The following is a 14526-nucleotide window of genomic DNA, read 5'->3' as shown; positions in this document are numbered from 1 at the left end:
TGTGGAATTGTCCACCGCCCCCCTCCCCCTCCCGTCAAATGCTCACCTTCTGGAATCTATCTTGAGGTGCAGAGGTATGGAGGAGCAGTAGCATACGTTAAAGTAATAAAAGGGTTTAGTGTAGTTAGTACCTACTTCTCTATTCATGGCAACTAAAAGCAGTGAAATTTATTATTTTTCTTTTTGTTGGGGTGTGGGGCCAACAGTGTAAAGATGCAGAAGACTGGCTTGGTTGTTACAATTACAATCGACACGTTTCAGGCAGCGTCTTACTGGGGTAGGGATGGGGAGACTTCAGAGAGCCACATACACAGCGTGACTTAGAATTGGATGAATGTCCTGTGCAAAGTATTTATGTGGACACCTTACTGCATGACTGTGCTGTTTTCTAAGTTTGGTCAAAATTATTAACTTACTAAATAGAAATGCTTTTGTGTTTTATGTGACCAAGGGGCGTCACGAGGCTTTGGTGAAATGTAGCTTGTTTCTTACTTAACTTTTATATCGGGAGGCTGTATATTCTTTCATGAAATGTCTTTAAGCTTATGCCTCTATCTTATTTAATAAAATTATCCTTAGGGTATCTTTTAAACTATAAACGTGAATTGTTCATAATTTGAAATGTGACCAATCTAAACGAAATCATGTCAAGGCTGAGGGAAAAGTCCACTAATTTCAGCCAAACATGGTTCTTAAAGTAAAAAATCCTATTCACACAAACTTTATGTAACGGCTGGAATAATGGGTTTATTACACAGATTAATCATTCAAGCTCCAGAGGAGTGACTGGGTCATTCATTATATACAAGTGTTTTCATCACATTGCATTTTTACCCTTACATCAAATGGGTCAAGCAGTTCATATATGAAAAATAAGAGCTATTAGCGATGTATCAACTGAGAAACCATAAATAAACCAAGGAGTATGGAGAGAAAGACGGAAAGGAGGTTGAAGAGTCAACGATGTTGTGAAGGGTTTGGAACAAAGCCAACCACACTTTATGGACTGAGAGCGCCAATCTATTTTTGTTGACCAATTAGACTTTAAAATACAGGAGGTGGGCTGGGCTTAGTCTTGTTGCTTTAACGTTCATCTGAGTTCTAGGTCTTTTGGAACAAGTTCAGAAACTCTTGTGTTCTTCACCTTGCTTTTCATCACGTTTAAAACGTAGAGACTTCCACCTTAGAGCAAACCCCACAGTTTCCTTAGAGCTTTACGCCTTCCAAGCACCGCACACACCGCGTTATCCAGAGTTAAGTCAGTAAGGACACTGTTAATCTCACATCTACGTTATGCCAGGAAAATGCTCCTCTGCTGGGAGCCAGGGTTGGTACAGCAGTACCGTATTTACAACACGCTGCAGTACTGTTAGGTGAAAAGCGCGCCCCCGGAAGGATGAAGCGGGTACCGCGTGGGCTCCGAGGAAACAACGGTCAAACCGGGGAGCAAAGGACTCTCAGAGTTCCGCTTGCTTTATTTGTAGAGGGTATCCAATAATCTCTTTAGTTACATGGCATACTTCCGAGTCCATTCCCGAGCTGTCGTGTTGTACTTTTCTCTATCCGTTTTGTAGATGTGAGCAATCTCAGGCACTAGGGGGTCGTCTGGATTGGGATCACACAACAGAGAACTGATGGACAAAAGTACTTTTGAAATAGTTAGCGCCGGAGACCACTGTGACCGCAGAATATCAAGACAGATGCTGCCATTACTGTTAACATTTGGGTGATAAATTTTCGTTGTGAATTCAACCTTTGGTGGTTTGAAGGGGTACTCTGTTGGGAAATCAATTGTCAAGAAAAATGCCCCGCCCTGGAACGGACTATCATTTGGCCCCATGATGGTAGCTCGCCAGTGGAACATGTCATCCCCGACAGGACCTGCTGAGCACTGCGCCGGGGGGTCCTGCGCCAAGTCGTTCAGCTCCTTGTGGATTCTTTTCAGAGCCATGGTGGAAGGCTGTCGTGGGGGGGCCCGGTGGAAGGAGGCCGCCTTGTTGGTTTTGGGTCAGCCGCAGAAGAAGAGGAGGAGGAGGTGGGCGGTTCTGGCCCGGCCCTGGCAGGATGTGCTGAGGGCCCGGGCCAGCCACCGTGGGTACCGTGTCCGTCCTCACATCGGTTGGCGCATCACACCGCAGCGCCCCTTTTTGTGCCGCCGCCGCAGTAGCGGTTTCCGAGACCTCGGCCTCCCGCGGATCCCTCCGCCCAGGGCTCGTGCCAGGCCGTGGGGCTGCAGCCGGGTACCGCACACCCACGCGGGAGGGGAAAGCTCGGGAGGGTGGTGATGGCTGGGGAAGACCGGCCCCGCGTAGGTAGGGTGCTTTTATTTTTGTTTTGTTTTGTGGCGCACACCATCATCACAAGCTCATAATGGGCCGAGCTGTGATGTCATGACGCAGCTGTCACCCAGGCTACCAAATCTTAACCTTTGAGCAAACCGCTGTCGGTGGCTGCTGTTTGCTGGGAAGAGACTTGACACATTAGCTGTTTCACAAATGTTTCAAACTTCAGGAGGAACGTTTTAATTTTTTTTTTTTTTTTTTTTTTGCGTTTTTTGAGACAGGGTTTCTCTGTGTAACCTTGGCTGCCCTAGACTCGCTTTGTAGACCAGGCTGGCCTCGAACTCACAGTGATCCACCTGCCTCTGCCTCTCGAGTGCTGGGATTAAAGGTGTGCACCACCACGCTTGGCTAAGAAGAGAATTTTTTAGAATTTTTAAGAAGAACATTCTAAACTTTTCTAGGATATACAGGAAACTTGACAAAGCAGATAATTGTTCACAGCTCCCTCTCCCCTCCCCTCCCCTCCCCTCCCGTCCCCTTTCTCTGTTTTTCCAGACAGGGTTTCTCTGTGTAGCCTTGGCTGTCCTGGACTCGCTTTGTAGACCAGGCTGGCCTCGAACTCACAGAGATCACCTGCCTCTGCCTCCCAAGTGCTGGGATTAAAGGCGTGCGCCCACCACCGCCTGGCTCACAAACCTCTTCTCTTTACAGAGTGTACAAAAAATACTAAATAAGTCAAATCATTTGAAGCATATTTTGGAAAATAAGCAGTTCGCCGTATCCTCGCCAGGGCCACCTCCATTCCTTCTTTTTCTCTTTGGGAAACAAGCTAGAATAAACAGCAAAAACCTAAAACGCGTAAGGAACACAGGTACAAAAGCAAAACCCATAATAATACAAAATTGGAAACAAGCAAAAGACCAGTAAGACTAAAAAATAAAAAAGCCCAAACAAAGCAATAATCTATAAAAACACCATTACGTTAGTTTTGTGTTGGCATGTACTGCTGGGCGTGGGTTAGGAACTTGCCTTGATTATACCCCAGGGTTTTGTATATGTTGTATTTTCATTTTCATTCAATTCTAAAAAGTTTTTAATTTTCTTCTTGACTTCTGTCTTGCCCCACTCTGTAGCAGTAGCTGTTCAGTTGATAGCTGTAAACAGTGGTGGTCTCATAGCAAGAAGATTATTAATGCAAGTTTTTAAAATATCTGTAGCCCTGGCTGTCCTGGACTCACACTGTAGACCAGGCTGGCCTCGAACTCACAGCGATCCACCTGCCTCTGCCTCTCGCGTGGTGGGATTAAAGGGGTGCACTACCACGCCTGACTGTTCTGAAGTTACACTTTTGTTAGATTTTTAAATGACTATACCTGCCACGTCTCGGTTCCATTTGCTTGGAGTATGTTTCTTTATTCTTCTCCCCTGAGGTATTGTCTGTTCTTACTTGCAAGTTACAAGGTATATTTCTTTCCTTTCCTTTCTTTCTTTCTTTCTTTCTTTCTTTCTTCCTTCCTTCCTTCGTTTCTTTCTTTCTTTCTTTCTTTCTTTCTTTCTTTCTTTCTTTCTGTTTTTTTGAGACAGGGTCTCTATGTGTAGCCTCGGCTCTCCTGGACTCGCTTTGTAGACCAGGCTGGCCTCGAACTCACAGCGATCTGCCTGCCTCTGCCTCCTGCTGCCTCCCGAGTGCTGGGATTAAAGGCGTGCACCACCACACCTGGCTTTTTTTTTTTTAAGATTTATTTATTTACTATGTATAGTGTTCTGTCTGCATGTGAGCCTGCATGCTAGAAGAGGGCATCAGATCTCATTATAGATGTGGGTGCTGGGAATTGAACTCAGGACCTCTGGAAGAACAGCCAGTGCTCTTAACCTCTGAGCTGTCTCTCCAGCCCCAAGGTGTATTTCTTGTATGCTACAGAAGGATGGATTCTGTTTTCTAATTAATTGTTAGGCGGTGTCTTATTGGGGGAATTGAAGCCATTAATATTGAGGGTTATCACTGAGCAGTGCTTATTCATGCCCTGTGTTTGTGGGGGGTTGTCTCCCTCTTTTGACTTGCTGGTTTGGGATTATGTATTCCTGTGTTTCCTTGAGGCACCTTCTACGGATTGGTGGGTAGAGACTGTTTACATTTTGTTTATTATGGGATACTTTCCTTTTCCCGTGTATTGTGGTTGATAGTTTTGTTAGATACAGTAGTCTGGGCTGGTATCTGTGGACTCCTGGGAGTAGAGCATCCATCCAGGCCCTTTTGCTTTTACATCCACCATTGAGAAGTTGGGTGTTATTATAATGGATCTGCTTTTCTATGTTACTTTTTATGTCTTACTATCTTTTTCCCTTAGCTTTTACTGTCCTGTCTTTGTGCTGTGTCACATCTTTGTCCTGTGTATGTGTCGTCTGGAATTTCTTTTCTGGTCCTATCTACTTGGTGTTCTTGTATGCTTCTTGTGCCTTGATAGGAGCCCTTCCCCCCCTTTAAATATATTTTTTTTAAGATTTATTTTTTCATTGTACAGTGTTCTGCCTGCATGTGAGCCTGCAGGCCAGAAGAGGGCACCAGGTCTCATCATATAGATGGTTGTGAGCCACCATGTGGTTGCTGGGAATTGAGCTCTGGACCTTTAGAAGAGCAACCAGTGCTCTTAACCTCTGAGCCATCTCTCCAGCCCCCTTTTAAAGGTTTGCTTTGAGACTGGGTTTCTCTGTGTAACAGCCCTAGCTATCCTTGACTTTGTAGACCAGGCTGGCCATGAACTCACAGAGACCGACCTGTCTCTGCCTCCAGAATGCTGAAATTAAAGGTGTGCGCCACCACATCTGGCTAGGAGCTACCTTCTTTAGGTGAGGGACGTTTTCTTCTATGATTTTGTTGAAAGTATTTTTTGTGCCTTTTTTTTTTTTTTTTTTTTTTTAGTTTTTCGAGACAGGGTTTCTCTGTGTAGCCTTGGCCATCCTGGACTCACTTTGTAGACCAGGCTGGCCTCGAACTCACAGTGATCCGCCTGCCTCTGCCTCCCGAGTGCTGGGATTAAAGGCGTGCGCCACCACGCCCGGCCTTTTTTTTTTTTTTTTGTGCCTTTGATTTGGTGGTCACTATGGTCTTCTCTCTCTCTCTTTCTCTTTTTTTTTTTTTTTGGCTGAGGTATTGCTGTTTCTTCTACTTTATCTTCAACCTGGGATTTTTCTTTTCCATGTCTTGTACTCTTTTTGTGAGGTTTAGCTCTGAGGTTTGTTTAATTTCCTAAATTTCTGTTTGGGTTTTCTTTATGATTCTATTTGCACTTTCAAATCTTGAACTGTTTTACTTATTTTTCTCCTACTGTTTGTGTTTTCAAAGGCTTCATTAAAGGATTCATTCATAGCCATTTTAGGGTGGTTGGGGTTTTTTTTCTTTTTTCTTTTTTCTTTTTCATAACAGGGTTTCTCCGTGTACCCTTGAGTGTCCAGATGAGGCTGGCCTTGAACTCACAGAGATCCACCTGCCTCTGCCTCCCCAAGTGCTGGGATTACAGGTGTGCGCCACCATGACCAACTCGTTTTAGGGTCCTTAACTATATTCATAATTGCAGTCCTTGTCTTATGCTTCAGTTAACTTGCCGTCCTCAGGGCCAGCTTTAGTAGTGTTGCTGGCGTGTGGTCTCCACATGTGGCCTTTGCCGTCATGTCTGCGCTTTTGCACCGATGTCTAGGCATTGGGGGTTGGGATGGTTGAGGTGCCCGTAGGTGTTGATGTCTGGTCTTGTCTTCGTTGAGAGGGTTGTTCCAGCCCTTGGTTTCTGGTGCCCTCTTGGGTAGAGGATGCTTCTTGGGTTGGTGGGTGGCAGAGAAGAGGTGGGCTAGGAGAACAGGCTGAGGGCAGCCTCAAGAAAGATCTGAGGGGTTCTCTCCACACCAGGAGGTGGGGGTGGGGTTCTCAGCGTTTGAGGTTTAGTTGGAAGAGGGCGTCCTACAAGTTGGTTGCAGTAAGGCAGAGACTAATTAAGACAGGCAGGAATGAAAGGGCTTGAGTCCCTGCCAGCTGTGACCGCCGGGGTTGACAAAAAGGAATAGTGTGGGTTAGAATGGAGGGCTGACAGGATCCGCAGGAAGAGGAGAGCTGCGTCCACACCAAAGCCTGGCAGAGCCCTCAGGAATAGAGGTGGGGTAGGGGGAGGAGAAGAGGGACCCCCAAGCTGACTGCTTTAGGGCTGGGGTGAGACTGGAGGGATGGTCATGGAAGACAGGAAGTAGAGTGGAAATTGCCTACCCGAGTCCAGGTTGCTGTGTCTCTTGGGAGGATCCAAGGCGGAGAGTGTTTCTAGTACTGGTGGCTGACACAAAGGAATGGGGTGCAGGTAGGAGGGAGGGCCGAGTGCTCCCACAGAAAGGCACAGGACTGGGTCCGCTTTATACTTCCAATACTGGTTTGTGAAAGTGACGTCAGTTCCGTGGTCCTTGGTATGCTGAGACTTCAGGATTTTAGCCATGTTAATGTGTAGTTTAAATTATATTTTTGTGTTGTGTAAAGACATTGACGTGGGGGCTGGAGAGAGATGGCTCAGAGGTTAAGAGCACTGACTGCTCTTCCAAAGGTCCTGAGTTCAATTCCCAGCAACTACATGGTGGCTCACAGCCGTCTATAATGTTAATCTGGTGCCCTCTTCCGACCTGTAGATGTACATGCAGGCAGAGCACTGTGTACACAATAATAAATAAATCTTTAAAAAAAAGACATTGAGCCTTCTTCAGGTACTTATTGCCCATTTCATCATCTTCTCCTTCGCTTCTAACAATACTAGGGAAAAATTTAAATTATTTAAATTACTGTTGCTCTAAAGATATATTAAGCAAAATGAATACAATCGCAGAGTCTTGAAACCCCTGTACATTCTAGATATGCCATAATAAACCATACCACATGATAAGTTATAAAAAGTTGTAAGTTCTATCCATATTTGGAAAAAACTTAATATATCTTCAGAGCACTGGGCTAAATGCTCTAAGGGCTATAAACATGTTGCAGATCCGACTTCCAAAAGGTAAGATTTTATAATCTACAAAATAGGATTTAATTCATTTTTCTTTTCAGCCTCAGTTTTCATATTTCTTAAAGTACCGAGAGCATTTGCTGTACTCCAAACGGATGATTGTTTTTGAGAATTTACTGCAAGCAGCATTAAATAAACAAATACACCCTTTAGGACTCTCCTATCTGAACCATTTATAATTTACATTTTTATGGCCACATTTTCTAGACTTCCTTTTATAACCTTTGCATATGTAATTGAAATTAAGGATTTAATATTGGAATGAGTCATGGGATAGATTTTTGGGTTTCCTTTTTTTTTTTTTTTTTAAGAATTCTTTATTTTATGTGTGAGTGCTCTATCTGCACACACACCTGCATGTGGGAGGGGGGCATCAGATCACATTATAGATGCTTGTGAGCCACCATGTGGTTGCTGGAAGTTGAACTCAGGTCCTCTGAAAGAGCAGTCAGTGTCCTCAACCTCTGAGCCATCTCTCCAGCCCAGATTTTTGGTTTTCCAGGCAAGGTTTTTCTGTGTAGCTTGGCTGTCCTGGATCTCACTCTGTAGACTGGGCTGGCCTTGAACTCAAGGAGATCTGCCTGGCTCTGCCTCCCAAGTGCTGGGATTAAAGACACCACCACCGCCACCTGGCTGGAATAGATGTTTTTACATTTCCTTAACCACTTTTCTTTAGAGAGGAGCCTAAAACAGGCCTGTAAAGTCAAAAGCCAGTAGGGATCTTAAGAGAAAAGCTCCAGTTGACAGGACGAGCTCAGTGATAGTCAAAGCTATTGGTTAGCCTGAGCTGTGGGCAGAGGGTTACAGAGGTTAGGAGACTGCTGTGCCTACTGCTGCTGGCTAGGAAGCTGCACCTGGTTTTGCCACATCCTTATGTATAATGTACAATTGCAAATGTAGATACTTTGTTAGATAGGTCACGTGTGTGTGTGTGTGTGTGTGTGTGTGTGTGTGTGTGTGTGAGAGAGAGAGAGAGAGAGAGAGAGAGAGAGAGAGAGAGAGAGAGAGAGAGAGAGAGAGAGAGAGAGAAGGGGTCTGGTTAATCATTACTTTTAGATCTGGCCAGATAGTAAACTTGATATGGTTTTATGGATTAGTAAATCTATAGTTTCTGTTGAGTTTTTTCAAATACATGTTCTTTTCCCCATGGATCTACTCCCACCAAAGTGTCCTATTTTGAATTTAAAACATCTTAAAATTACATCTGTCTGTCTGTCTGTCTACCTATCATCTATCTGTCTGTCCTCATCTATCTAATCATTTGTTTATTGAGGTCCCATATGTGGAGATGAGAGGAGAGTTTGTGGGGCTGGGCCCCTCTTTCTACCATGTGAGCCCCAGGCATTGAGCTCAGGTCATTAACAGATTCCTTCACTTGTTGAGCCATTTTATTGGCCCTTGAATTGTTTGTGAAAGTGTCCGTGCTGTTCTCACAACTTCCTGCCTCAGCCTCTTGCGCAGTGAACTCTATTCTGAGCCTGTTGGTGTCAGCCACTGCGCCGAGCTCCTTCGCACATGTGGAGCTCCGAAGAGAACCCAGGGGAGTCGGTTCCCTCTTCCACCGTGCGAGCACTGTGCACTGAGCCTTCTCAAACTGCTGTACATAATGAAAAAGGGCAAAGGTTGCTGATTTCAACCGAACAAAAATTGTTAAAACTATGTCTCAAAGCCAGCATGAAGGCACTTACCTTTAATCCTTCCGGGTGGCAGAGGCAGGAGGATCTCTGAGTTTGAGGACAGCCTGTTCTGCAGCGTGAGTTCTAGGACAGCCAGGGCTCTCCTGTCTCAAAAAACTAACCAACCAACCAAACAACTAAACAAACAAAAGAACTTGTGACTTACTGGGGCACGGTTGCACATACCTTTAATCCCAGGTAGACCTCTGAGCTCAAGGCCTGCCTGATGAACAGAGTTCCAGGACAGCCAGGGCTACGCAGAGAGACTCTTATCTAGAAAAAAAAACCGACAACAACTAATTATTGTAATGAAGTTTTAGATGCTGCCCTTACTGTGTCTAGTATCAAGTGAGATGATACCTCAGACAGTTTTGACTGTGTTCTAGGTTGATAGAGACGGACAGCAAGTCTTTACGATCTGTGAACGGGTCGAGAAGAAACAGCGGCTCCTCTCTTGTGTCAAGCTCATCAGCCTCCAGCAACCTCAGCCACCTGGAGGAAGATTCCTGGATTCTTTGGGGAAGAGTCGTGAACGAGTGGGACGATGTGCGTAAGAAAAAAGAAAAGCAAGTAAAGGTATTTACGTTAAAAAATTATTTTAGTATTTATTTTTTAATTATTTATTCGCCTTACATCCTGATTGTAGCCCCCTCTCTCCTTTCCTGGTCCCATCTTCCTTACCTCTTCCCCCTCTCCTCCTTCTCCTACTCCTCAGAAAAGGAGAGCTTCCACCAGCGCCCCCCCCCCCCCCAGACCCATCAAGTGGCATCAGGACTCAGTGCGTCCTCTTCCCCTGTGGCCTGGCCATGGAGAAGTGATTTAAAAGCAGGCAATAGAGTCCACGTCAGAGAAAGCCCCTGCTCCCCTTACTAGTGGACCCACATAAGGACTGACCTGCCCATCGGCTGCATCTGTGTAGGGGACCTAGGTCCTTGGTTGGTACTTACGTCTCTGTGTCCCCCTAGGCCCTGCCTACTTGGCACTGTTGGTCTTCTGGTGGAGCTCCTGTCCTCTCCCTTCTGTGCTTGCCCCACTCTTCCACAAGTCTCCCTGAGGTCTACCAGGGTTTGGCTGTGAGTTTCAGCGTCTGTTCTGATTGGCTGCTGGGTGGAGCCCTGCAGAGGACAGCTATGCTAGGCTCCTGTCTGTTAGTATAGCAGAATATCATTACTAGGGTGACAGTTAGCTCTCTCCTATGGGGTGGGTCTCAGGCTGGGCCAGGCATTGGTTGGGCATTCTCTCAATCTCCACTTTATTCTTTATCTCTGCACATCTTGTAGGCAGGGTAAATTTTGAGTTGATGCTTTTGCGGGTGGGTTGATGTTCTCCCCTCCCCCCACTAGGAGTCTTGTCTAGTTAGAGGGTGGGCTCTTCAGAGGCAGGGTTTCTCTGTGTTGCCTTGGCTGTCCTGGGTCTCGCTTTGTAGACCAGGCTGGCCTCAAACTCACGGCAATCCACCTCCTTCTGCCTCCCAAGTGCTGGGATTAAAGGCGTGCGCCACCACCGCCCAGCGGGCTCTTCAGTCTTTATGACCCCCTGCTACAAGGAGTCTCAGATAGAGTCCTCCCATGTCTTCTCAGGAGCCTACCCTGACCGGTCCCCAGCCTGTCACAGAGATGCCCTCACCCACCACCTCTGCAGGCCCCGCTCTCCCCAGGTCTCCGCACTCATTCTTCTCCGTGCCTTGTTCCTTGCCAGTCAGCCGCTTGTGCTGTCAATTCTGCTCCCCCTTCTGGTGAGATTTAAGCATCGTCTCTTGTTACTTATCTGCATTTGGTCTGTACCTCGTAATGTCTATCCTGTACTGTATGGCTAATATGCACTTATAAGTAAGTACATACCATGCATGTCTTTTTGGGTTTGGGTTACCTCATTCAGAATGATCTTTTCTAGTTCCATCCATTTGCCTGCAGATGTCAAGATTTCCTTGTTTTTAGTAGCCGAGTAGTATTCCATTGTGTAAATTACCACTCAACCATTCTTCGGTTGAGGGACATCTGGGTTGTTTCCAGCTTATGCCTATTGTGACTAAAGCTGCTATGAACAAAGTTGGGCAAAGCCCTTGTTGTACAGTGCCCAGGAGTGGGATAGCTGGGGCTTGACGTAGCGCTAATCCCAGTTTTCTGAGAAAGTGCCAGATTTATTTCCAAAGTGGTTGTACAAGTTTGTACTCCCACCAGCAATGGAGGAGTGTTCCCCTTTCTCTACATCCTTGCCAGCCTATGTTGTCACTTGATTTTTTTTTTTTTATCTTTGCCATTCTGAGAGGTGTAAGATGGAATCTCAGAGTCATTTTGATTTGCATTTCCCTGATGACTAAAGATGTTGAGCATTTCTTTAAGTGTTTCTCGGCCATTCAGTATTCCTCTGTTGAGAATTCTGTTTAGCTCTGGACCACATTTTTAAATTGGATTATTTGGTTTGGTGGTATTTTAATTTTTTTGAGTTCTTTATATATTTGGATATTAGCCCTCTGTTAGTTGTAAGGTTGGTGAAGATCTTTTCCCAGTCTGTAGGCTGTTGTTTTGTTCTGTTGACAGTGTCCTTTGCCTTCCAGAAGCTTTTCAGCTTCATGATGTCCCATTGCTTAATTGTTGATCTTAGAGCCTGAGCTGTTGGTGTGCTGTTTAGGAAGTTGTCTCCTGTGCCAATGAGTTCAAGGCTCCTCCCCACTTTCTCTCTCCCTGTCCCCCACCCCCCTCGGTTTTGTTTTTGCTTTTGTTTTTTGAGACAGGGTTTCTCCATGTAGCCTTGGCTGTCCTGGACTCATTTTTTAGACCAGGCTGGCCTTGAACTCACAGCGATCCACCTGCCTCTGCCTGCTGAGCACTGGCCTCCCACTCTCTCTTCTAACAGATGGAATGTTTCTGGGTTTCTGTTGAGGTCTTTGATCCCCTTGGACTTATGTTTTGTTCAGGGTGATAGATATGGATCTAGGTATCTGTATTGTTCACTGAAGTTTCTCTTTCTCATCCCAGAGAGGATCAAGCACAGACTTAATATGTCATCAGGCAAACAGAAGGAGTCTAGTAATTTCTGAGCTGTGTTAGGAACAGGTTGGTTTTATATGTCTCAGCACCCGTATGTGATAGCAGTTCTAGTCTGTAGAAAGTCAGAGTTGAAAATTATTTTTTGGGAATTAGTTAAAAATTTCCATTTTATAAATTTAGAAATGAAACTGTGGCACTCTGTGTCTGTATTTTGCCTTTTCCGTGTAACAGCTCTTTGAATGTGGTGGGTGTGCGGCATGACCTTTAGCTGTGTGGACGGTCAGGTCCTTAATAACTTTACAGGACACATCTTAGTGAAATGACAGTCTATCCACGGCTTTGTAGTCCCTGATCAGAACTTACCTGAAGGCCAAATCTCAGCCTTGCTTAAAGAATTTCATAGTTGTTGATTATGATTATTATGACTATGATTATTATTATTATTATAAAGATTTATTTATTATGTACACAATGTTCTCTCTGCCAGAAGAGGACACCAAATCTCATTATAGATGGTTGTGAGCCACCATGTGGTTGCTGGGAATTGAACTCAGGACCTTTAGATGAACAGCCAGTGCTCTTAACCTCTGAGCCATCTCTCCAGCCCCTCATAGTTTACTATTATATAGACTTTGTAAGTATAAATTTGATAAAGTTTCCCATTCCAACACTCTGCTCCCAGAGCTCTTGGGTTATTAGATATGAAGGATTTGAAGTTTCTGCTTTTCTTTTGTTTTAGGAGCTTGTTCGTAAAGGGATACCTCATCACTTCAGAGCGATAGTTTGGCAACTTCTATGCGATGCACAGAGCATGTCTATTAAGGACCAGTACTCAGAACTCCTGAAAATGACGTCACCCTGTGAAAAGCTGATCAGAAGGGACATTGCTAGAACTTACCCAGAACACAATTTTTTTAAGGAAAAAGATAGCCTTGGGCAGGAGGTTTTATTTAACGTAATGAAGGTAAGCTCTATTTATTACTTTTTAAAAGGGGTTTGTAAGAGATTGAAGTTACATATTTCCATAAGTGCATGATAATCAGGGCTCGGTTGAGCACACTTTTCACTCTAATTCGGAAGCTTCATCATCATGAAGTTTGGAGAACTTTCTAGAAAATCCATCACCTTTATAGTGGTTTGGGGCCAGTTGCAGCTGGCCTGTCTCTACTGACATGGAACCCTTCAGTCATTCCTAGCTTTGGTTTGTTCCCTTATGACTTGTTAACTGGATGCTGGTGTGAGTTCTGCCACGTGGCTCGCGGCCTCTTCTCAGCCACGCACCTGTCTCCTCCTCAGTGTCTGCCCTGTCTCTCCTGGAAGTCTTGCCTCCATCTGCTACTTTTGCTATGGACCAGTCAGCTCCTCATTAATCCAGTCAGAAGGTGTTGGAGGGAGTGTTTACCAGATAGGGTGCAGCCCAAGACCGCAACACCAGAGTCCAGCCTGTATCAGCTCTCTGCTGTCTCAGAAGTCAGCATCTGAATGTGTAAGGAAAAAACGCTTACACAGTGCACCCCAACGAAAAAACGCTTACACAGTGCACCCCAATGAAAAATCTTATTTACCAGTGGTTGACAAAAACCAGCCGCTCTGACTGACCTTTGCAGGGTTCTTTATGACAGCAGACAATTCACACTGTAGCAATTTCATGGTCTGTGATAATGGGGCCTAGTGCTAAGTGTTATGGTTGCTTCTTTAATATTGCCTTTCTATGGTTTCTTTTTCTTCCACCCACCTCTGTGAAATACCCATTTCTTAATTCAGTTGAATTTTACTGTTTTGCCTTAACTGTATTATTTATCTCTATCAGATGAAACTTCACTTGACTTTTAAGCTCCACTACCTTTCTGAGTATAAATTACTTTATTTTCTTTGTCCTTGGGAGCTGCCACTTTCTAATTCGGAAATTGTCAAAAGAAATTTTATTTACTAAACCATTTGCTTTTTAAATATTTATAGAATAACACTCATAACAAGTAAGCAAGAGATTTTCTAAAAAAAAAAAAATAAATGGGCTTTTAAATTGTCTCACCAATTTTAGGTTTTTGGAGAAGGAAGATACAATATACACGTTGTATTTTGAACACCGTGTTTTGCTTTTTAGGCGTACTCCTTAGTGGACCGTGAGGTCGGTTACTGTCAAGGCAGTGCTTTCATTGTTGGATTGTTGCTTATGCAGGTGAGTTGGTGCATGTAAGAAGTCAGTTTCTTACAGTCCACTTGGAGGATGTGAAACGCCACCTTCAGTTTTACTGAGTTAAGCAGATTTGTTTTATTTCCCTAAACATAATGTACTTAGTTTGCATTTTTAAAGTAAAATGACGCATAGTAATACTATTTTGCCACCAAATGATGTTTCAAATGCTGAGCTGCTGCTTCTCCCTGTCTCAAAAAACAAAATAAAACAAAAAAATGGCTAAGTTCAGTGTCCAGAACCATGTCAAAAAGCTGAGTGTGGTAGTGCGCATGTTGGCCCAGTGTTGGGAAGGCTTACTCAGTGAGTCCCAGGACAGTGAGATCCTGTATGAGAAAAGCGGGATGTATT

General features: G+C 44.6%; 2 protein-coding genes across 4 annotated transcripts in view; one reads left to right on the top strand and one right to left on the bottom strand.

The window, feature by feature from the left end:
• Positions 1-14526, top strand: part of Evi5 (ecotropic viral integration site 5) — a 108571-nt gene that overhangs the window by 8210 nt on the left and 85835 nt on the right. For all 3 annotated transcript variants that reach the window (XM_051170911.1, XM_051170910.1, XM_051170908.1), the window contains exons 2-4: positions 9378-9567; positions 12721-12945; positions 14086-14160. In XM_051170911.1, coding sequence (XP_051026868.1) covers positions 9378-9567; positions 12721-12945; positions 14086-14160 — 490 coding nt within the window. The remainder of the gene's footprint in view (positions 1-9377; positions 9568-12720; positions 12946-14085; positions 14161-14526) is intronic.
• Positions 999-2024, bottom strand: LOC127211082 (ubiquitin-conjugating enzyme E2 D2B). Its single transcript, XM_051170907.1, has one exon. It carries the CDS (start codon positions 1949-1951, stop codon positions 1508-1510), a length of 444 nt encoding a protein of 147 aa, XP_051026864.1. The 5' UTR covers positions 1952-2024; the 3' UTR covers positions 999-1507.

This window comes from Acomys russatus, chromosome 28 (genome assembly GCF_903995435.1).
Source record: "Acomys russatus chromosome 28, mAcoRus1.1, whole genome shotgun sequence".
Classification (NCBI taxonomy): domain Eukaryota; kingdom Metazoa; phylum Chordata; class Mammalia; order Rodentia; family Muridae; genus Acomys; species Acomys russatus.
The sequence above is the reverse complement of the archived record's forward strand: the minus strand, read 5'-3'. Positions and strand labels throughout refer to the sequence as shown.